General features: G+C 35.6%; 1 protein-coding gene across 2 annotated transcripts; it reads left to right on the forward strand.

The window, feature by feature from the left end:
- The first annotated feature begins 1,125 nt into the window (after window positions 1-1,125).
- On the forward strand, window positions 1,126-21,697 carry LOC129887265 (anaphase-promoting complex subunit 7). Of its 2 annotated transcripts, XM_055962297.1 has the most exons (18): window positions 1,127-1,344; window positions 1,781-1,849; window positions 2,061-2,111; window positions 2,311-2,448; window positions 2,543-2,605; window positions 2,825-2,940; window positions 3,298-3,382; window positions 7,281-7,340; window positions 11,504-11,549; window positions 12,925-12,998; window positions 16,001-16,051; window positions 16,134-16,334; window positions 16,418-16,462; window positions 16,547-16,640; window positions 16,763-16,908; window positions 20,341-20,570; window positions 20,782-20,842; window positions 21,148-21,697. In XM_055962297.1, the coding sequence occupies exons 1-18, from the start codon at window positions 1,276-1,278 to the stop codon at window positions 21,232-21,234; spliced, it is 1,686 nt and encodes a 561-aa protein (XP_055818272.1). In that variant the 5' UTR covers window positions 1,127-1,275; the 3' UTR covers window positions 21,235-21,697. The 2 variants fall into 2 exon arrangements, with proteins under 2 accessions (XP_055818273.1, XP_055818272.1); XM_055962298.1 differs by lacking the exons at window positions 20,782-20,842; window positions 21,148-21,697 and adding an exon at window positions 19,530-19,584 and having other exon boundaries at window positions 1,126-1,344; window positions 20,341-20,493.
- The last annotated feature ends 1,848 nt before the right edge of the window (window positions 21,698-23,545 follow it).

Consider the following 23,545-nt stretch of genomic DNA (forward strand, 5'->3'; position numbering starts at 1 on the left):
CATGAAATAAGATATATGATATGAAATCCTGAGAATGTTGTTGGTGAAATAAATTGGTTATGATTTAACCAAATATGTCAAATATAACTGTGTCATAAGCGTTGTAGGAAGATTTTTATTTTGATAAGTCAACGGGGTGTGGTGGAAGTTTATTGAGAGCGGAGAGAGAGAGAGAGAGAGTAAAACAGGGGTAGTTAAACCTTATTTGTTTGTAGAGGTTTGATTCCAATGGTTTAGACCTTAGACGTTTATGTGTATTTGTATTTATTAGAATTTAAGCATTTATTAACTGATCTGAATATGCCTTTATTATTAAGATTTGAAATGGAATTTTAATATCATTGAGATTCAGACCAGTTGTGGAATAATATTCACAATCACCAACCATCATCATCACCACCATTGTCAATTACCATTACTGTTGTCAATCACCAATCACCTTTACTATCACAATTACCACTGACAACATCACCGCCGCCACTAAACACCACTATCAACTACTACCACAATTACGATCAATCTCTACTACCTATAAACTTCACCATCACAACTAGTTCTGGCACAAACTACAACCAATATATCATCAACCACGTGATACACCATCGTCATTGCCACCTCCACCACTATCAATTACTACCACTACTACGGGACTTCCTACTACCAACCACCTCCACCATCACAACTAACATTGCCGTCAACTACTACTAACACATCATTAACCAACATCAACCTTACCACCACTATAAACCATATCCATGAACATAAATATTTTCATTTTATTTATCAAATAATGATTTTATTTTTATTAAATTTATATTTTCTAGTGTTAAATTAATTTTTCTTGCTTGAATTGTATATTTATTATGTTTACAAATAAATAAATTATGAATATTCAAATATTAAAAAATAAACAATTTTAATTATTCAGATTCATATTCAAATTCAAAGATATTAATCTCAATGAAAACAAATGAAGATTTACTCCCTCCGCTCTTTTTTTAACGTGTTCTTATATTAAAAATTATTTATTTTATTTTTAATATTATTCTTGTTAAAAAGTAAAAATTAAAATAAATCACAAATTATTGAAAAGGTCAGTTATGTAATTCCAACCTTCTCCCCACACAGTTTTCCTCTGCAACCTTAGCTGGGAAAAGGGAATTCAAAAAAGCGAGCGGCTTCGAATTTAGCTACTCTTCGCACTCGCTCTCACAGTATCAGACTCCATAAGCTCTCTGTCTCTTCTTCACGAAGCTAAATTCTCATCATCAAACGATGGACGTCCCGAAAGACTACATGACTACTCTATTGGAGCATGGCTTGTTCGCTTCTGCTCAAATGCTCGTAATTTTCTATAGCCCTTAGGGTTTTAGTTTCACTGTTTTATCTATCATTCGATTTTTTTTGAGTTTATGAGTGGAATCATTCTCTTTGATGTTTGGATTTCACTTCTGCTCAAATGCGCGTAATTTACTGACCATGACGGCTATAATTTCATTGTTTTAATTTGCTGCGTAAATGATCTTCATTTTGTTTCTTTGGTGATTGAAATTTACCAAAGAAATGACGTTGAAGTCTTACTTTTACTATCTTAGCTATCCTTATATTGATTTTGTTTCTTTGGTAATTGAAATGTAGTTACCTCTGCTCAAATGTTATTTTTACTAGCGAATTTTGTTTCGATTAAACCATTTTTAGGTATCAATTCTGTTTATAATTTATGGATGTAATTTAATGCGCAAGTAATCTTGATTCTGTTTCTTTGGTGATTGCAATCTAGGGATGTTTTCTTGTTTCGTCGTCTTCCATAAGTCTTGAAACAAGTCCGCACCTCAAGGCTGAGAATTTGGTTTGTTTCTCTTCTCTCTATCTATTCATCTTTACACCAAATTTGGAATTCAAAAAGAAAAAGAAAGAGATGTTAGGTTCAGCTAGACCATGATTTTGTATGTTTATAATTGATTTGTTGATTGGGCCTGACTAGAGCAGAATGGATACAAAAGATTTATGTAGGAAAACCTGACTAGTTGATTCGTTTGTCACTGTACTTTGTTATTCAGGTGCTCCTTGGCGATGCTTTATTTCGGGAGAAAGAGTACAGGAGAGCTATTGTAAGATAATTTGGTTTAATATAGACGAATCAAAATGTTTTTTATTGGCGTTAATATATTGTTATGCCATATCATATTTTGTATTGTTTGTGCATGTTTCTACGATTTTAATTATTAATAATGGACACATTTTTATACGTATGGTACTAAGATTGATTAGATAGTATTAGTTAAAATATTTGGTTTCCTAATTTGCCAGCACACATACAAGCAAGCATTGCACTGCCACAGAATAATTCCTAAGCAAAATGCACCAGCAGTTAGAAGTTCACTATCTGCATCTACCAGGTCATCATCGCCAAATTCTTTCAACATTTCAACGATTAATGAGAATGAGGTATCTTGACTTATAACTTATTGTTGGAGATGTTGAACTCACCACGGCATTACGAATGGTCTTTTGCTCCTTTTAACTTTTATCTTCATAACAGGTGAAGTTCAAAATTGCATCATCGCATTGTGCACTCAATGAGAATAGAGCAGCTCTTCTCGAGGTTAGTCATCTTTATGACTATCTATTGTAGACAGTTTAAGAATGTTAAGAGCTACCAAATTGTGATGAAAAAGCCAAACAGGAAATTTGTTCTTTTCTTTGTAGTTCTTAAATGTTTCTAGGTAATTTTGTAATATTGTCTGTATAGATGAATATAGTCATTTAACTCCACCTATATGTAATTTTCAGTCTGAGTCTTTTTTTCCATATTATGTCACAGATGGAAGGAATCCCAAGCAAAGCAAGAAATTTGCAGATGAATCTCATGATGGGAAAACTTTACCGAAATTCAAGACATACTCGTGCAGCTATTACATGCTATAAAGAGTGTTTAAGGTCTTTTGTCTTTTCATTTTTCTAGAAAAACTTATTTGCCTGTGATATGCATTTTCTTATTTATTTTTCCTTCTCTGGATGTTTTTCTTACTTTCTTGCCTTCTACTTTTATAGACTTTGACATTTCATGTAAAGAAAAGAATACACTGGACATTTTTTTAGCTCTTTCTCTTTGTAGTAGTTTTACTTTTAGCCTTCTTATTCCTTCTGGTGTCTGTCCTTCTTCAGTACCCTACCATTTTATAGATCAATCTGCATAAGGAGTGGGCTATATGAAGTGTCACACATTATTGGTTGCATTAGTTAGTCATCCCAGTCTTATTTATCTTACTGTTGTCGCTTTCCTGTTATTCACAGGCATTGTCCTTGCATCATTGAGGCCATTATTGCTTTGGCAGAATTGGGTGTTGCAGCTAAGGATATTATTTCATTGTTTCCACAGGTTTGTTTTACCAGATTTTTGGTATATATATCTTCACTATCCTCTCTGTAAGAGATATGTTAGTCAAAAACTTTTCTTGTAAACATCAGACAGTGTTATTGTTAAGGCTTGGTCATAGTAAAAACATGTTCAATAAGAATGCCTAGCATAGCATTTCATTCAGTTTTAATTTCATAAAAGCCCAAAATTGTGCATCTGAATTCCCCCTCCCTCTTATATCCAAATCCAAATGTGTAAGTGATTAATATTCATCCTTTTTGTCCATCTTCTAATTTTAGCTTCAAATATGATGATTCAAATGTTGGTCTTTCTATGCGGTTGACAATGCTATAGGTTGTGGTATCGCATGGTTATATTAGTGAATGGAGAAAGAAATATCTCTTCTTTGATCATAACTTTCTTCTAATGTAGTTGTCATAACATCAAGAGTATCAAATGCTAAGTTGAACAATCACCAGAGTCGTCTACACATCTTTGCTGTGCCATGCCCCTCCTGCAGTGTGTAATCAACAGTTACTTTTGTGCTTTAGTTGAATAGGGGATAATCTTCTGATAAAATAGGAACATCCTTTATACTATTTTGGAAGAAAGACAGGGGTCAGTTGTATTTAAGGGAAAAGTACATTTAGAACCTGAGTGTTGAACAATTTCTTATACCCGTCCCCCATAGTTTCTGTCATGACCCGATTTCTCAGGTCATGATGGTGCCTACTATGACCCGCCAGTAGGCAAGCCGACCCATATCCCGGAACTGTGAGTAATGGGATGTCAGGGTAGAAGATCAACCATACAACTAAAAACAAAAATGAAATAGCCGGAACATAACTGAACGGCGGAAGCTAAACGAAATATATACAAATAAAAAGATCCCTCCCATAACCTGGAATTCACAAGTACATAGCTACTACAAAAAGAGTACAAGTCCCAAAAGTGGACCACAGAAACAGGGCTGTCTCGAAAAGCAAAAGACAGACAAAATATATGTACAGAGGGAGACAGGTAAATCCAGAATGCTATGTGCTCACCTTTGCCTCTGATCAAGACAACAACTGGCTCGAATCAACGCCGATAGCTAGTACTCGAACCTGCATCACGAAAACAGATGCAGAGTGTAGTATGAGTATCAAAACAACATGTACCCAATAGGCGTCATAGGCCAACTGAGCAAGATAAGCAAAAGTAAATTGAAATGCGAGAAAATAATCACAACCAAAGACACGGCAAGAAGTAAATGTAGGTATGTACACGAGCGTACTCAACACACAAAGAGAGAGAAACTAACTAAATCCGCTGGGTTTCCATAAACCCGATGGATACGCTTGTGCACAAGTCTAAATATAACAACCTGAACGGACTCCTATAAGCCCAACAGGAGCAAAGGTAGTTGAAGTAAAATGAATAGATCCGATAAAGTTAAAATAATGCCACCCTTTTTCCGGACTTGAACCGAACCATCCCGAAAGCCTGAAGCTTTAACCCAAAACTGAGAGTAGATAAGGACTTGAACCGAAGATTCATCAGAGGATCAGGGACCCGAATCTAGATTTAAAAGCAACCAAGGACTTGAACCCCCGGTAATAGATAATTGTGGATTTGAACCACATGTAAGAGAGACCACGGACTTGAACCGGGTAATAGTAGCTAAGGGCTCGAACCAAAGAAAGTAAGGAGCGATGGACTTGAACCAAGGCTATATAAAGGCGGTAGGCTCGAACCACGGCTAAGTGAGGAGCGATGGACTTGAACCAAGGCTATAATACCAAGGCAGGGGCTTGAACCCTGCCCGGTAGAGTGAATTGGGGACTTGAACCATGAACAGGGGCGAGTCGGTCAGAATTAGGATCAGCGGCCAACTGAGCGTCACGGAGAATACCCCCAAACCGAGCACAATCAATATGTCACTCCAGTCTGAACCATATCCAATCAGAATCATCGAAAAGACTTCCAGAACCAAGAACCAAGTGATACGGGACCGATAGAAGAATAAGACATTATGGGGGTAAGATTTCGAAGCCGTGTTACTGCCTAGCTAAAGCTCATACTATCAGACTCAAGTCTGCTATATCAGTCTGCAGGGAACTAAACTGTCCGAAACGACGTCGGAGAAGTACTAAGGCCAGTGGCACCAAAATCGCGCAAGTCTAAGGCAAAACTAGTCTAAGCCTAGACTAAGGTCAAACATGCTTCCACATGCATAAACCAAAGGCACAACACACACCACAAGGTAGGGATAAGCAACAATAACAGGAGACATGCTTTAATAGTGCGAAACTTCCCCCAAAATAACACCTAGGACATGAATTCTAGTAATTTAGCATGCTCGACACCCAAACCCCTCCAAGCTCATACAATTTAGTAACTAAGAGCCTAAACATGCGTAGTCTAAAGGGAGGAAAATCGTAGCCTACCTGTAGGCTGACCGCGCGTGCTCCAACTCAAGGAATCTGAGCTTTTCCTTTTCGAACGGCCTCAGAACGCTGACACGCTGTAAAAAACAGAATCACAATGTTATTACAGTCGTTTAGACACTAAATTCACAATTTTCGGAGACGCTCCAAACGAGAGAGATATAAGCAAATGAACATCAAGGTTCAAAGCTGATCGTGTCTGGTCTTTTAAATAAAGACCAGACAAAATTGCTCATCGCGATCGCAAAAGGAGTCGCAATCGCAACCTGTTGGGAAAAAGTCCCTCGCGATCGCAGAGGTTTGACCTCTCGATCGCAGTGACCAAAAAGTGGTCAACGCGAAGGCCATAGCGGCCTGCACCAGCATCAGCTGCAACAACTGGTTTTCACCAAGTTCAAATACTCCGACGGGGTGCTCGAAATTCATTCGGAATTTCGTGCGTGCAAACAAGATATGCTGCCCCACTAAATTCGATGTTCCGAACTCAAGGGTGCTGTCAAAATTTTAATACAGGGTTGTTACGATTGAAAGTGGGTCCCACACCCAGTGCCAGTTTGAGTCTAATTCCACAACGGGCCTCAGGATTAGGCCGGAAGCCTTGGAAAGCGAATAAAGGGTCGTTTTAGAACAAACTCGACATTTTGAAACTAACCACGCTGTCAGAATTTTCATTCGAGCACATTTTTCAAGAATGTTGACCAAAGTCAACCATAGGCTAAGTTTCAAAAACAAAAGCGCTAAATGGCCTCAAACTCGTACCGATTGCCTCGGTACTCGTGCTGACCATGCTATTAGCATAATTTGGTCATTCCGAAGTTGATGGAATCGTCAGAATTTCGTTTTGAGGTCGTTTTCCTAAAGTTATGACCGAAGTCAACTTTTCAAGTTATAAAAACTCCAAATCAGAAAAACGGGCCTAAAATCCAAACGAACGATCGACGACCGAACAGTCAGTGCCAGCAAGTCATAAATGACTTGGGGTTAACGCTTTAAAAGATGACATGAATGCTTTATTTCTAAAATGACCTGGAGGGTCATTACAAAAGTATTAAAATAGCTTTGGTGCAGCCTAGAAGATGTATACGAGGGTGTAGAATGGTAGAAATCATCCATTATCACAACAGGAATATACCTCTGTTTTTTGGTCTTGTTTTGGATGGGTTGAGGAACCTGACTTAGCGGGTATTACCCCTCTGCTTTTACTTCACCTCCTCTCTTGTTAACTGTCCAAGGAGGAGGAATAGCCACTTGTAGGCTGTAGCCCTCCATTTTTGTTTTCATGCTCCAACCCCTGCGGAATTTCTCTTGCAAGAGTCAGACACCTGGGGAGCTTATGATAAATAGTAGCGTGAACGATATACTGATTCTATTAACTTGTTTGAAACTGTCATTTCATGAGTGTAATTAGTAAGATGGACTTTCGTACATAATTCATAACGTTTCGGAGCAATAATAATACACCATTTTGCTTACTTTTGATATCATTGCAGACCCCAACTCGAGGTGCAAGGTCTACTTTTGATCATTTTGATTCAAGTCGTTGGTTACAGGTGAGTGAACAATTTATATGGTTTAGCTTGCTTTCACTAAATAGACTGAGCTGTCTTTGTTAATCCGATTTTAATTTTAATTTTTGTGCTACATTTTGTGTTTTAACTAAATTATATTTGGATATCTTCACACGATTTCAATATTCACACACTGACAGCTTCTAATTTGGCTGTTTAGTTTCTTGAATGTAGAGTTTCATTTTTGTTTCTTACCATAGGTTTTTATATCTAGTGTTTGCTACGTGGGGTCGAAACCCGTTGCTACGGTGAGTAGGCGACAACTTTATATAGGAGAATGCTATTTTCATTGCCCTGATTCCCAAGAAGAATGGTGCTGAAGAGTTAAAAGATTTTAGACCCATTAGTCTCATTGGAGGGGTCTATAAGATTTTGTCCAAGCTCTTGACAGAAAGGATGAAATTAGTGATGGGAAAGCTAGTCGATGTGCATCAAATGACTTTTCTTAAGGGGAGACAGATTATGGATGCTGTAGTATTGGCTAATGAATTGGTTGATTCGAGAGTCAAACTCAAAAGGCCGGGGATTCTATGCAAGTTGGACATTGAGAAGGCTTATGATCATGTCAATTGGGAGTTCTTGTTGAAAATCCATAAAGACATGGGTTTTGGTAACAAATGGATAAACTGGATAAGATTTTGCATTTCTAATGTCAAATTTTCAGTATTGATTAATGGCGGGCCTGGAGATTTTTTTTTCCAATCTCAAAGGGGGCTTAGATAAGGTGATCCATTGTCACCTTTTCTATTCTTGATAGTCATGGAAGGACTTAATCATATGATTAAGGTCTCACAGTTGAATGGTTGGATCAAAGGTTTTGGATCTCAACCCAATGCCATTGAAGGAATGAAAAATATCTCATATTTTGTATGCCGATGACTCTCTAGTATTTTGTGAAGCTGATGTGGTACAAATCAGACATCTCAGAGCCATCCTAACTATTTTTGAAGCTTTGTCAGTTTTACATATTAACTGGCAAAAGAGCTTTCTTTTTCCGGTCAATGACATTCCAAATTTGCTTTCTCTGGCGAGTATCCTTGGTTGTTAGGTGGAAGCTCTTCCAACAATTTATTTGGGGATGTCTTTGGGGGCTAAAAACTGTTCTATAGAAATTTGGAATGATGTTCTGGAAAGTTATGACAAAAAATTGTCACAGTGGAAATTCGGTATCTTTCCTAAGTGGGAGACTGACTCTGATTAATTCTGTTTTAAATGCTCTTCCTACGTACAAAGTGTCTATCTTTCCATTACCCAAAGGGGCAAAAAAAGAATTGACAGATTGAGAAGAGACTTTCTTTGGCAAGGCAACAAAGAGAAGAAAAGCAGTAATCTAGTTAAATGGGAAGCTATAACCTTGAGCAAGAAACATGGCGGTTTCGGCATAAAGAACTTGAGCTTGCATAATAGAAGTCTGCTACAAAAATGGCATTGGAAGTTCAATAATGGGATAGTTCACTTTGGAGGAATTTCATATCCCAGAAATATGGGATGCTGAACTAGTGGAACACAAATGAAGTTAATAGTCCCTATGGAAGCAGTGTGTGGAGAACTATCAGAAACCAATGGCAAGACTACTAGAAAAATGTGGAGATTATTGTGGGAGATGGAAGAAAAACTGATTTTTGGGCTGATCACTTGATTGGGCAGAGCAATCTGAAGTCTATGTTTCCAGTTCTTTATTCTATAAGTCTCCAACAACATGATCAACCAAATGTGGAGTCAACAAGAGTGGAATCTAATCTTTAGAAGAGCTCTTGATGACAGGGAAATAGAGAGTTTCGTCGCACTGCTTCAGATATTGAAAACTTTTGGTGGATGCACTGATTCTACAAGCAGACTAAAGTGGAAACTGAACAGTAAAGGAGCCTTCTTAGTAAAGTCAGTGTATTGGCAGTTGAATCAAAGAGGTCCTGTAAAGGAGAATTGGCCTTGGAAACAAGTCTAGAAAGTAAATATCCCTATGAAGGTGTCATTCTTTGTCTGGTTGGTGATTAGGAAGCTTGCCTAACTCAAGATAAGCTACAAAGAAGAGGTCTTCAGATTTGTTCAAGATGTCTTTTGTGTGAACATGAGGGTGAAAACAATGAACACTTATTCCTACACAACGGGACAACTATAAATCAGTGGCACATGTTCTTTTGTATTTTGGGAATAACTTGGGTAATGCCTAGTTCTACTTTGGCACCGTTGAACAATTGGTAGAGTATTGGGAATAGAGGTGGGGAGGAGGACTGGTGGAAGATTATTCCTGCTTGCATTTGCTGGGTAGTGTGGAAAGAAAGGAATGGTAGACATTTGAAGGCACTAGCAGTTCTATCGAGAAAATTAGGATGAATTGTCTTTGCTTGTTCTTTTTTTGTTATAAATAGAATATGTGGGGGGAAGTAGGAGAGTTAGTATATTGAGTTGGCAATGTATAATTGTATAGGGTTCTGAGCATGGGTTTAAAGCACCCTTTCTTTGCTTGCAAAGTTTCCAACTTAGCACCTTTTTCTAGGGTGGCTAAGTTTTTATTGAATAGAACTGTTACTTGTCTAAAAAAAGCTTTATATAGGAGAATGACATGGGTAATCATGAATACGCTATCTTACAAAATATTTTGATTCAATGAATGGGATACCATTCTGATGTGAATGCACTATCGTAGAAGATACCCTTAGAGTACTTACTCATGGGATGATAGATCAGGTGGTGCCAAACTTGCTACGGTGGCAACACATTAAGGCCATAAATGTAGGTTCTCTATGTGGTAAAATATGAGCTAAGTCACAATTAAATATGGCGTAGTGGTCAATAAAGCGGAACAAATCTTGTAGACTAGGGTTCAAATCTTAGTAGAGACAGAAAAAGTGCTACTCCCTCCATTTTCAATTTACGTGAACCTATTTGACTGGGCACACAGTGTAAGAAAATAACAAATCCTTTTGAAACTTGTGCTTTTAAACCCACCGTAACATTTGGGTGGCTATAAAAGTTTGTCATTAAGGGTAAAGTGGAAAGTTTAAGTTAAATTATTTCTAAATTTAGAAATAGGTCATTTTTTTTGAAACAAATTGAAAAGGAAATAGGGTCACATACATTGGAATGGAGAGAAGTAGGTGATTTTTTCTCATTTGCCTAAGTCTTGGTAGAAGGTAGCAAGTACCCGGTGAAATAGCCGATATGCATGTAAGCTGGCATGACCAGCACCGTTGTCCAAAAAAAAGAAAATGAGAAGAAATGCTAGTTGAATTGGATATGAAATTATTTGTGCACAATTGAAAATATCCCCAATCGATGTGTGATCCAACAAAGTATTGTGCTTAAGATGTCCGATCTTTGCATATCTCCATGTATTGGCAAGATGTACATAGAACACTATAATAGCAAGTTAGATAGAGGCATCATGTGTTTACTTCTTCAACAAAAATACTCTTTATCACACAAGTATAAAAATCATAAATTTAATTAAGAAATGGTCAATACACAAAAAGTTAACAACTGATAAGGCGACTCTTTTACACCAATTGATGCATAGAAATAGGCAAATATTAAATTAAAGAATTACATTGTTTGTCTTACTTTCCTTTTTAGTCCGTTTAAAAAAGAATGTCTTTTTCCTTTTTTGACAATTCTTTAATTCTAACTTTCTACATGGCATGTTTAAGACCACTAAAATAAAAAACATTTTGGTACATTCTATATATCTTTAGTTTAAGATCACAAGATTCAAAAGTTTTCTTTTACTTTCTTAAACTCCGTTCAAGTCAAAACCAGGCAAACAAATTGAACGGAGGGAGTAAATGGCTTTAATTGGAAAGTTTAAGGAAATAGCCATTTTTAGGGGAGTACAGGGCGGTATGCAGAGGGATGGTCGGGGGAAGGAGAGGTAAAATCTGAGATCCCTTATTCTGCTGGCTTTGGTTTCCATTTCCTTATCATTTTGATACCAACTTGGTTCAAATTCCTCGTGGTTTGCATACGTCTTTCAGTATTTGAACTTGTCAACTATAAGTGCCAACTTTCATGCACCTAAATAGGTATAACTGTTTAAGATCTGGTCCACAGCATATCTGTGTATGTTCACTTTATTCCTGTCTTTTAAATATTTAAATTTAATTTATCATGTATATCGAATGTTCAATTACTCTCTTCCTCTTGTGCAGCGTTATGTTGAAGCCCAATGTTGTATTGCTTCAAATGATTATAAAGGTGACAAGCTTTTACTGAATTGGAATGTGCCAGTTTGACTATTTTAGCTTATTGTGGCTGTCTTGCCGTGTCCTTTGAAGCTATTTCTTTTGATTGCCTTGGTTTGACTGGACGAAGATGCCATTTGAAATTTATCCTGATTTTGCTTTCTAATTTTCATGGCTATGTACTGGAAAGAAGTGAGATATTGTTTTCCTAACATGTCTCAAGGATTTTTAGCGCAGGAAAATATATACATGACAGAGTCACTTTTCATGGTGAAATTTTGTTGGATTTACTTTTTTCTTATTTTTGAATAGAGAATTTAGAATATATGAAAAAAGAAAATGGTTTATCTGCATGTAATTGAGATGTGCAAAAGCTAAAACAAGCAGATTCAAAAGTGTTGTGTTTACAATAGTAATGCATCTATAAAAAAACTACAATAAACTAGTTTCATTAGGTAGTACTCCAGTGGGAGCCAAATTATCCATCCTTTCTATTAACTTGTCCCATCACTATCCACTTTTATAGGAGGAGCAATTTTCTTCTACTCTTCAAGACTTCTAAAATTCTCTTCTTTTAATAAAGGCAGTATGGAACTCGTACTATGTTGAAAATCTTCCAGATATTTGAAATGTTACGAATTGAAAATTTTCAATTCTTAATTAATAGGGAGGGAATATTAAGATTACATTTTAATTTGTAAAACCAAATATATATAAGTGAGAGCTGTTTAATTCAGTCAAATTAGCTTGATTGTTGCATTACTTTCATACTTGAATTTCAAAATGGAATCTGACAAGATAAGAAATAATTTTAGTGGTTTTGTTGGCTTGAACCCCTTATTGGTCTTGTTTAGTTCAATGTTATACCTCCTTGTATCTCCTTCTGCCTGTTTATACAAGTTTGTACCCTACCTTTATTAACTTCAATTTATACCTAGTAATATCCATTTTATATCTCGTATAACACTCATGGTCTACTTTGGGCATACTTGGCAAAATGTTTTTTATGCGTTGTAAAATTTGCTCACAAAGTAAGTTATTCCTAAAGCTTGATTGATTTTGTTATTAAAATAAATTGAAATACTAGAAGCTATTTTGTTCAGTGGGTTCTCTGTTTCGTATATTTTGTTTCTGCTGTTACTTTCTTTTTTCTATCAGTAAAAACCTGAAGCATATCACCCACATACCGCTTGCATACTGGGAGATTCTTGCACAACAATAATACAGTTATTATTTGATTAAAAGCTAATTTTTTTTTTAATGTTTTTGAACCATGAAGAGGGAAAAAGTTCTATCCAAATGGCCTTTAAAATGTTATATATTTCTATATACATGACACTAATTTTTGTTTGATTTTCCTTATCACCATCTGCTGTTCTTTTCTGCAGGTGGTCTGGAATTCTTTGCAGAGCTTCTGCGACGATTTCCCAATAACATACATATTCTGCTTGAAATGGCTAAGGTTAGGGCATAATGAATGTATGATTTTTTTTTTTAAATATGCAATGCATACCACACCGCTCCTTTCATTCATACTTCCAAATACATAGATAGCCCCTTAAAGTTGACATGAACTGCTAGTTAGACACTTTAACTTTGCCACTGACCACGTAGACACCTCTACTTGATACAAATATGTCTCATGGATATCCAAGTCCAGCAGACCTCAAGTGTGAGTTGTAATCACCGATGACATGTCAAATAGGCAAAACAACAAATGACGTGTATATTTTTTAAGAAATAAGTCTATTTTAAAAAATGATTAAAAAATCAGAGGAAACACCCACCCCTCTCCCCTTCTTCTTTGATTCCCAAATCAGGAAAAACCCTCCCACCGCTGATGCTTTTTCCTCCCTCCTCTTCTTCATGTTCCAACCAATGAAGTTATCACATCATAAGCAGTACTTGAAAAGAAGAGTTATTCCCTTGGTCGAAGAAGACATTATGATGATCCTAGCCTTCTTCAATAGTGGAAATGATCCACTTTTATTTCATGTATCTTCCAAAGATTTCAACACGTTTAAGTCCTTGCTCATGTATGAACGGACATGTGAAAAGAGAGCCAAAAGAATTAAAAAAAATGGAGGGATCGATTTGAAGTCATTCTCCTGCATGTTTCTTTGCCTTTTTCTAGATTGGGTTGATTTTTCAGTGTTGCTGCTGGGAAGCAGAGATAGGTGAGTGAAAATGGGAGTGGAGGAAGGTGAAAAATGGTAGCTGCATGGTGATCTTTTGGTTTTAGATGAAGCTGGTTGGGAAAGTTTTTATGGTGGTTGATGGTCATGTAGTAGAGCTTTTTGTTATATGTATCCGCATTATGTGTGATATCAGGAAGAAACAATGCCATTTGGATTCGATAGCTGAATGCTCACTGGAAAAGAGAGTCCTTATATTTTCCAGTGAGAAAGAACAGGCCGAAATTCTTTTTATTGTATTTTCCAGTGAGAAAGTGTGTAGGCCAAAATTCTTTTCATCTTTTTCTCCTTTGAAAGGAGTGATGGTCAAGGTGGCATTGGATGGATTTAATGGTGTTTGAGAGTGTTTGGGTGGTGTTGTATATGTGAAATGATGTGCAGTGCTATCAAAGGCACACTTAAAGTGTGCTTAAGCCCTGAAGCGAGGCTCAAATCGTGTTGAGCGCTTTGCCTCGCTTAATGTACGCTTTAGTGTCTTTATCAAGGTTCTAAGACATACTTTTCCTTACTAATGAACCTCTTTTGAAGAGAGGACACTAAACAATTGATATTTCACTTTATCGGAATTATTTTTCAATTTCTATGTTTATATATTTGCCATTCATGCCTATAAATTATTATTCTTGGACTAAACATATATATTTGTATTTTTTCTCTCTTTGCGTCTTTTTTCATTAAAGCCCACGCTTTATTTGTGCTTTGTGCTTAAAGCCCCAACGGACCTTAGAGCTTTTTGCTTTTGATAACACTGGTGATGCGGAGATGGTGAAGGAGATGAAGTCTAGTTATGGAAGGTGGGAGCGAGAAAAGAGAAGTGTTCTAAGCCAACCTAAAAAAGTCTCAGGCGCTCAAAGATTAGGTAGAAAACATGCATCTGCCATGTCAGCCACGAGTATTCCTAAGACACATGTGCCGAATAGAGGTATCTAACTGCTGGCTACAAGGCTAGATAAGGTGTCTAACTGGCAGTTCAGGCCAACTTTATGGGCTAAGTATTTGACCTTCCTTTTACTATGTGTATGTGGCAGTAGGATGAGGCTCATGATTAACATGTCAGAGGAACGGGTATATTAATCGAAATATAACCAAATTATTATCCATAAAATAAAACCGAATTATTTGAAAGTAATTGTGCCTTTTCTTTCTTGTGGATCAAATATTCTCTACACTATTTTTTTCCTTTACTAGAAGTAGCGAACTATCACATGCCTAGAATTTTCTTTCCATGTTCTAGATTTGTCTGGTTTTGTCATTGAAAGTCCAACTCCAACCATGCACATTTGAACTGTTCGTCAAGGAAATGCCTTATTTTAATGATTGTTCTAAATTACCCAGATAAGATCCCGCATGAAAACTATATTTTTCTTCACTTTCCAGCTCTTGGACTACAGAGAACTACTGTTGGTACTTGTTTATTTTCACAGATGGTTGAATGCTCATTGACATAATAAATCAAATAAATCTCTTAAGATGAAAATAGTTTTTATCCTAACCCCTTAGGGGTTGTTTGGTACAATGTTATCAAAGTCACGCTTAAACGTGTTGAGCTCTTCGCCTCGCTTAATGTGCGCTTCAGTGTCGTCATCAAAGTTCTAAGGCATACTTTTCCTTGCCAATGAACCTCTTCTGAAAAGACGACACTAAACAATTGGTGTTTTCACCTTATGGTAATTATTTTTCAATCTCTTTGTTCACATATTTGTCATTCATGCTTATAAATTATTAGTCTTGGACCAAACATATATATTTTTATTTTTTCTCCCTTTATGTCTTTTTTCATTCAAGCCCACGCTTTATTTGCACTTTACACTTGAAGACCCAACAGACCTTCGAGCTTTTTTGCACCTTTTGCTTTTGATAACACTGGTTGGTAGCTGGTTAGAGTTATGTAGGTATTAGTAATGTAGGAATTAGTTATAAGAATTTCTATGTATTATTTTATGCATGTATTAGTTATTCCACGTTCTATCCTGCATAAAATAATGCATATATTTCCTCATAACTTATACATGTAGTAGTTATGCGAGTTTCTAAATTGCAAACCAAACACTGTATTAATTTTATACATGAATAATTTATCTCCTAAATAGCTGCTAAACATGGTATTACTTATGCAAAATTTAATGTGTGTATAACTCACCTTTCAAATCAGCTACCAAACGGACCCCTTAAAGGAGATGGTGTTTTAACTTTTTTTCTGCAATTTTTAATCTGAAAATGAGAAAAAAAGTTAATTGTTATCTCTCATCTCATGTTTGCACTTCTGAAGGTTGAAGCCATCATTGGAAAAACTGAAGAAGCTATGACAGATTTTGAGAAGGTAAAACGACTACTACGTTCTGATGTGATATTTTATCCTTTCTAAAGATGCACTACATATTAATATTGCATGGTCTCTGCAGGTTCGATCCATTGATCCATATGTTATTACTTATATGGACGAATATGCTATGCTCTTAAAGCTGAAATCTGATTATTCAAAGTTAAATAAGTTAGCACATGACCTACTAAACATAGACCCTACCAGACCTGAAGTTTTTGTGGCCTTGTCTGTCTTATGGGAAAGGAAAGATGAGAGAGGGGCTCTATCTTATACTGAGAAGGTTAGTTTTGTTGAGTTTTAGTTTTGAAATTGCTATTCACAAAGCAAGCATAGACTAGTGATAATATTTCATTTTTCAACCAGAGCATCCGCATTGATGAGAGGCATATACCAGGTTATATAATGAAGGTATGCTTAAGATTTTTTCTGTCTAGTGGAATGCTTTTCAATACCACATAGTTAGGTTATTCTTTTTTTTGGTCCAACATCTAGGGAAATTTATACTTGTCAATGAATCGACCTGAAGCTGCTGTGGTTGCCTTCAGAGGAGCTCAAGAATTGAGACCTGATCTTCGTTCTTATCAAGGTTTGTTTTTAAGAAGGGTGAAGTTCTGTTGTTTGGGTTGCCAACATTCTGCTTCTTTGAATGACACCATTGTGTTGCTCCATAACTTTTCTGAATTGAGTTTCTTACAAATACAATTCTAGGTTTAGTTCGCTCTTATTTAGCGATTTCAAAGATTAAGGAGGCACTGCATGCTGCAAGAGAGGCGATGAAGGCCATGCCACAGTCAGCAAAAGCTCTAAAGTTGGTGGGTGACGTACATGCTAGTAACACTAGTGGGAGGGAAAAGGTATAATTGACTTTCCTCCTTTTGTACCTTTTGATATTTGAACCGAGTTCCCAGACCTATCTGGTTTGTTTGCTATTTCTTATTAGCATTGTCTAAGAGAATCATAATGGTTAAGTGAATTTTAAAACTAAAAAAGAGGTAGCAACACTAGCGTTGCCACTCGCATATTATTGGTTGCAATATCATAAAGATGTATCTAATACTATTTCAAATTGAATTCTTAATATGATTTAGCAAGATTGCTAACGTGAGAGCTGGAAACATGCATTTTCAGTTACACCTGAACTATTGACCTAACTAGTTTACACACAACTGCTTGATTTTGGCTGTAATGGAGAATAAAAAAAAATATTCTTATAAATTCTGTAAACGTATGTTTGATTATTGAAATGTCTGGGATAGTTCTCTAAAGTTACTTATATAGTATTCCAAATTGTTAAGAGTTACTTCCTTTGCCCATAATCAATTACATTTTTGCAGTATAAAAGTTGAACCGTCTACTTTCTGAATTGATTTCATATATTGTTTTGTAAAAATAAACACTAAATATACTTGGAAACTATAAAAAGCAGTATAGGTCAGACTTTGAAAAATTAATAATTCATCAAAATATTTCAGAGTGAATCTGAAAGGAAAAAAGCTATACAAATAATAATCGTGTCACATCTTTTGGGACACTTTCTTTAATCCTCTTTGACCAATGAATTTGTTTTGTTTTTCACCTTTTTAATGTCCAATTTAGAAAACTAAAAGTTGGAACATGATAAGGAAAATAATGACATTCCAACACATTTTTATTACAACAAAGGGTCAAAACTGCCCTTAAAATATGCGAAAATTTACAAAAATGCCCTTCGTCAATAGTTTGGTCTAGAAATGCCCTTATTGTTACTTAATTGGCCAATTGGGTCAAAAATACCCTTTTCCTAATAAATATATTGTTCCTCCTTTTAGACATTCTTTTCCTAATAAAAATATTATTTTTGAAGAGCCATTTTCTTGTTTTTTTTTTTGCTTTTAAATCTATTTAACTAATAAAAATTTAAGAAGTAATTTTTCTTCTTCTTAATATCGTTATATCAATTAAAATAGAATAATCTCATGCACTTTTTTAACAGATAAGTCATATATATAGGATCATAGTAACCCATTATTATTTTTCATTTTGATAACAATAACATTCTTTTTTCTAATATAATAGAAAATATTTCTATTTGTTAATCTTTTTTGAATTGAAAAAGGGATAAATATTTGCTAATATAATCCTTGATTTTAAAGTTAAGATACTACAATCATAATGCCTATAAAACACGAAAATTTATTCACATTACTTCAAATCACAAAATATTGTCCATGGAGTTACTCTTGAACCTTTCTTCATTTCAACTTTTAAACCAAGGAATATATTAGCAAATACTTATCATACTTCAATTAGGAAAAGATTAAGAAATAAAAATGTTTTCTAGTTTATTGGAATTTTTTAAAAATTGTCATCTAAATAAAAGTTAATGATTTGGTTACTATGATCTCTCTCTCACACACACACATACACATATATGTATATAGGGACCGCGGGGCTTATTTATTGAAAAAGGGGGAGTGAGGGGGGGGGGGGGGAGATGTTCCATAATGAACCTGTTGATAGATAGAAGGGAGAATAAGTCCGAACTACATACCTACACTATGGCCATACGTTTCCAGAATGCAAACAAAGTAATTAATGCCACATCCATTGCTTTTGACTATGTTGATGAAATGGGACCCCGCAAAGACAACCCACCACTAGAGCTTGTTTTACTCTCGCTCTCACTTGTCTTCTTCCCACTATGGTGAAAGATCTTTCACTTTACCATAGCAGGAACCTCACTAGCCTTTGCACAAGGATCCCCTCCTGCTTATCCACTCACCGTAAACGATTACTAACGAACTTGAAATACAAATGAGATAAAAAAGGATATATATATATATATATATAGTTATAATTATAGTTATTCTATTTTAATTGATAAAACGAGATAAGAAAAAAATTACTTCTACTTTCTTATTAGTTAAAGGGATTTTAAATGAAAAAAAACAAGAAAAAGGTTCTTTAAAAAGAATATTTTTATTAGGAAAAGAATGTTTTCTTAAAAACAGTATATGTATTAGTAAAAAGACAATTTCGACCCAAATAAGTAACTAATAGGGACATTTTTTAGCCAAACTATTAACAACAGGAGCATGTTTGGACCAAACTATTGACGAGGACATTTTTGTTCAATTTCGCATAGTTTAAGAGCATTTTTGACCCTTTTTCATTATTAAGATAATGTAATTTAAATATCTTTTTTTTTTTTTTTATATATAGATATATACTTCTCATTTGACATTTTCACTTTTTACATGTAAAGAAAATCCAATTTGGTAAGACTTGGGATGTGTTTGGTATGAACAAAAATGTTTTCCACGCAAAATATTTTCCAGAAAGCATTCTCTAGTGAAAAAAAATGATTTACTTCTTTTCCAGTGTTTTTATGGTGAATAAAATATATATGTCGAAAATTTTTCCTAGTAATTGATTGGTGGATAGGAAATATTCTCTCAAGTCTCTTCTATCGTTTAATATAATATCAATTTTACAGATGCTCTGTGTATCACAACCCAACACCACTGAACTGCTCAGGTGGCTACAGAAAGGTGCTTTTAGATCTTAAAGGTCACAAAGATTCATCTTTTTTTTTCTTATAAAAAAATACTAAAAATGATTAGTATTTTTCTAAACATTGAGATCGAACACCTATTGCATGCGTCATGAGGGAAAGGTGATAAATTAATTACATTGTCACAGAAATATAGATGAGGCTGTACAGATAGAATGTCTCCGTCATGCGGGAGTGTCGTGCCTCTTTTCGTATGAGGAAAATGACTTCTCTTGTGTCCCTAGGGAAGTCATTTTCCCCTACTTTCAGGAAAACATTTTCGTTCCAAAAATATTTTCGTAAGTATTTTGTGCAACCTAACAAGATAAAATGGGAAAATACTACGCTCTTGATCTGGATCAGAGTTTTGTTTTTGTTTGTCATGCGTGATGTACATTAGGGACAGTGACTGCCATCTTTAAAGAAAGTATTGCTTATTCTGTCCTTCTTGTTTGTATTCTTATGGCAGTACCAAAGAAATAATTTCTTTCAGCTATCTTCTAGTTTACATATTTCTTAATATACGAAAGGTTCATGTCAGTATAGACAGTTGGGTGGCTTTGTAGATAACAACATCTTTAGGTATATTCTGTACTTTTTGGCATACATCTTGTACATGTGACTTTTTCCCACAACATTAATAAAATGTTACCTCATAAATTTTCTAAAAACAACTTAACATTATAGCTGCACGTCTGAGTTGCACTTTATCTGTTTCTTTTTCTTGAAATTCAAGTACCAACTCTTTTTACAGGCGAAGAAGTTCTATGAATCTGCACTAAGGCTGGAACCTGGCTATCTTGGAGCAGCGCTAGCCTTGGCAGAACTGCATGTCATTGAAGGTCGAAATGGAGATGCTGTTTCTCTCCTTGAGCGATATCTCAAAGATTGGGCTGATGACTCGTTACATGTTAAGCTTGCCCAAGTGTTTGCTGCTACAAATATGCTGCAAGATGCCTTGTCACACTATCAGGCAGCACTGAGGTAGTAACTTTTCCTTGAATGCTCTTGCAATCTTTTTTCTGCTCGATTTTAAGGCATTACAAGTGTTGGATGATCAATCTCACAAAATCAGCCTTTTATCTAATCTGTGCTTTTAATCAGAGAAGGTAAAAAGCAAATGAGAAGAGAAGCAGTTTGCACGGAAATAGCGTAATCCTTAATACTTACACCAATATTTTGCTCTGCCTGTCAGGATAAATCCCCAAAATGAAGCTGCAAAGAAAGGATTGGAGCGCCTGGAGAAGCAACTCAAGGTTTTGTTTCCTGTTCAATGTGGAAGCATTCTCTATATATGCTTGTCTAAAATCTAAACATGCAACATAGTTTCTCAGCTAAATATTGTAACTAGTTGTTCTTGAACTTCTTTATTCATGTATATGTTGGAAAATTGATCGTGGGACACCAAATTCACTTGGCTGTACGTCTGGCGTACATTACTTTGCTCCTGCTATCATGCATACATTGCGTTTCGTAACTTGAATAAACTTACACTAGCACTTCAGTAGACAGTTTATTTGGTCCCACTATTTGCTTAAATGAACCTATCCATTTTTGGCAGGGAGTAGACCCTGATGCTCCAGAAGAAGACGAGGAGAATGATGTTGATGATGCTGATGCAGACCAGGAAGAGGCTGAGCTTTTATGATGGAGAATGGAAACAACACATCTTAAGCTCCTCTTCTTCTTCTGCTGCATGTACTTATATGAGAATTTGATTCAGTAGGCAGGCATCTGATATAAAAGCAGCAGAAATCCGCTTCACCAGGAGTAGATTCTTTGTGGCCTTCCAAATAAGGTGCTTGTTGCGGCTGCCTCTTGCTTTACCGTGCAAATCAGACTATCCAGCAAGATAGGCTCCTGTACCTTCCAGAGTGTAATATGGCTGTCCACATGTTGTAATTTATTGTAGTCTCTTTTCTTGTCAATGTAAATTTACCCTATGGAAGGCTGTACCAACATTTTTGTAGAACTTCAAAAATTTTGAACAAATTGATTGATATAGAACTCATCTTATGTGAGCTTTGGAAAGCATATTCGCTCCCATCCTCAAATAAATGAGAAAGGTTGTATTAGGTTTACAGCAATCGAAAGATGATATTTTTGAATACAAGAGTTGAATCGAGCGATTTTATATAGCTGTATCAACTACTTTGTGATTGGGAGTTGATAGATATATCCACGATATAACAACATTATCTGTGGTCCAACCGTCTAATGCTTTGTTTATAAAAAGTAGTAGATGCAGTTCACCTAGAATGTTAAACCTGAGCATTGGAAGATTGCTTTTTCATCACAACGGAGTACCCAGACCTCAAAATACTTTTGTTTTTATGCTGACCACGAAATGATTAGTGTTAAAATCTGGTAACTTAACCTTCAAATAATCATAATCCTCCCAAGATGCTTCTTTAGGTGGAAGATTAGATCTTATTGAACAAGGACTCCCACGATACAACATTCAACTGACCGCCTCTTCAAAATGACAATTAGTTTTACCAAAAACTAGCCATCTTCCGTCTTCACTGGTGATTGGCAATTCAGTTTGGACCATATTTCGACTCCAATCTTCTTTTTGAGTAAAGATACATGGAACACATGCTCATCTACAAGTACCACTGATTCTCACATAGGTCACATTGAAATGTGAGGAGGGGTGTAGCCATCTGGAGCTTCAAAATGAGGTCATTTCAGGCTGGAGTGGTATTTTGAAATTTGAATTGTACCACCACTCAGCTAGAGGTAACCACTGCTTTTCACTATGTTGTTCTGCTTGTTGTCATGCATCTCAAGAAGGTTTCAATACATTTATTTACTGTCAGTCTAACCATATGTTCGAGGGTGACCATTTGTGTTGTATCTCACTGAGTGTTTCCTGGAAAATTTATGTTTGCAAAAACAATTATATATTTATAAAAAGAACTTGGATCAATCAAGCTCCTTTTTTCTTTCCGACTAAATTGATGAAACAAGAATAAGTTGGAGATTATTAGTTAGCTAAGAATATTAAATTAAAAATAATAAAATGTAAGAACTAGAGCAAGAAATAAAATTTTGAATTTTTTTATTCTTAGAACTTAATATTTGGGGTTGCATATTACAAGTAAAGATGATATGTTTTCCTCTTCCTACAAGGGTTTAAGAGTAGATAAGTTATGGATACTAGAATGAAAAGGCTACTCTACCACCTAGAAAGGCTACTGTCAACAATACTTGAGCACTCCAATGTGCGTGAGTGTTACTTGCTATATTTTAGGGCTGCAACCTTTTATTTATTTACTGTGGTAAATTAGCTTTAGTTTTCCTCAAATTACTTTTTTACTTAGTCTTTAGGAGTTTGTTTATCTTCAGCAAATTTGTTGTTGATCTTTAGGTCCATGAAGTTAGTTTTTTTATTATATATATATGTAAGTCTTGCAGTAAAAATAATATTGCACTTTCCACTATAGTTTTCTCCTTTCTTGTTCTTTGTTGCTTTATAATTCTTATCTTTCATCATTCACAAGTTCTCCTTTGTTCTTTTCCCGAGTTTTCACTCAAATTAACAACAATTGGTATCAGAGCTTCTTTTGTTCTTGAGGGACCTATGTGTTCATTATCTGTTTCAGTGCATTGAAACAAGTTTTTCTTCAATGGCACCACCAACTTTCAATGGAGAAAGTAATCAGATCTGGGTAGTTAGAATGCAGACACCTAGAAGCTTAGGATCTCAGGGAGGCTATAGAAGATGATTACGAGATTGTTCCCTTGCCGAACAATCCTAAGATGGCGCAATTTAAAAATCACAAGGAGAGAAAAACCATGAAATCAAAGGCAAAGGCATGCTTGTATACTGCAGTTTCATCCACCATCTTCACTTGTATCATGTCCCTAAAGTCAGCAAAAAAGATATGGGATTATCTTAAGACTGAGTATGAAGCAGATGGAGGATTTGAGGGATGCAACTTGCAAGTGCTAAA

Source organism: Solanum dulcamara, chromosome 4 (assembly GCF_947179165.1).
Source record: "Solanum dulcamara chromosome 4, daSolDulc1.2, whole genome shotgun sequence".
Classification (NCBI taxonomy): domain Eukaryota; kingdom Viridiplantae; phylum Streptophyta; class Magnoliopsida; order Solanales; family Solanaceae; genus Solanum; species Solanum dulcamara.

Excerpts from the sequence above, each read along its gene's own strand:
- LOC129887265 (XM_055962297.1), top strand. The coding sequence starts at position 1,276 with ATGGACGTCCCGAAAGACTACATGACTACTCTATTGGAGCATGGCTTG. Across the intron at positions 3,383-7,280 it reads TTATTTCATTGTTTCCACAG|ACCCCAACTCGAGGTGCAAG; the intron begins GTTTGTTTTACC and ends ATATCATTGCAG. Across the intron at positions 20,571-20,781 it reads CACTATCAGGCAGCACTGAG|GATAAATCCCCAAAATGAAG; the intron begins GTAGTAACTTTT and ends TCTGCCTGTCAG.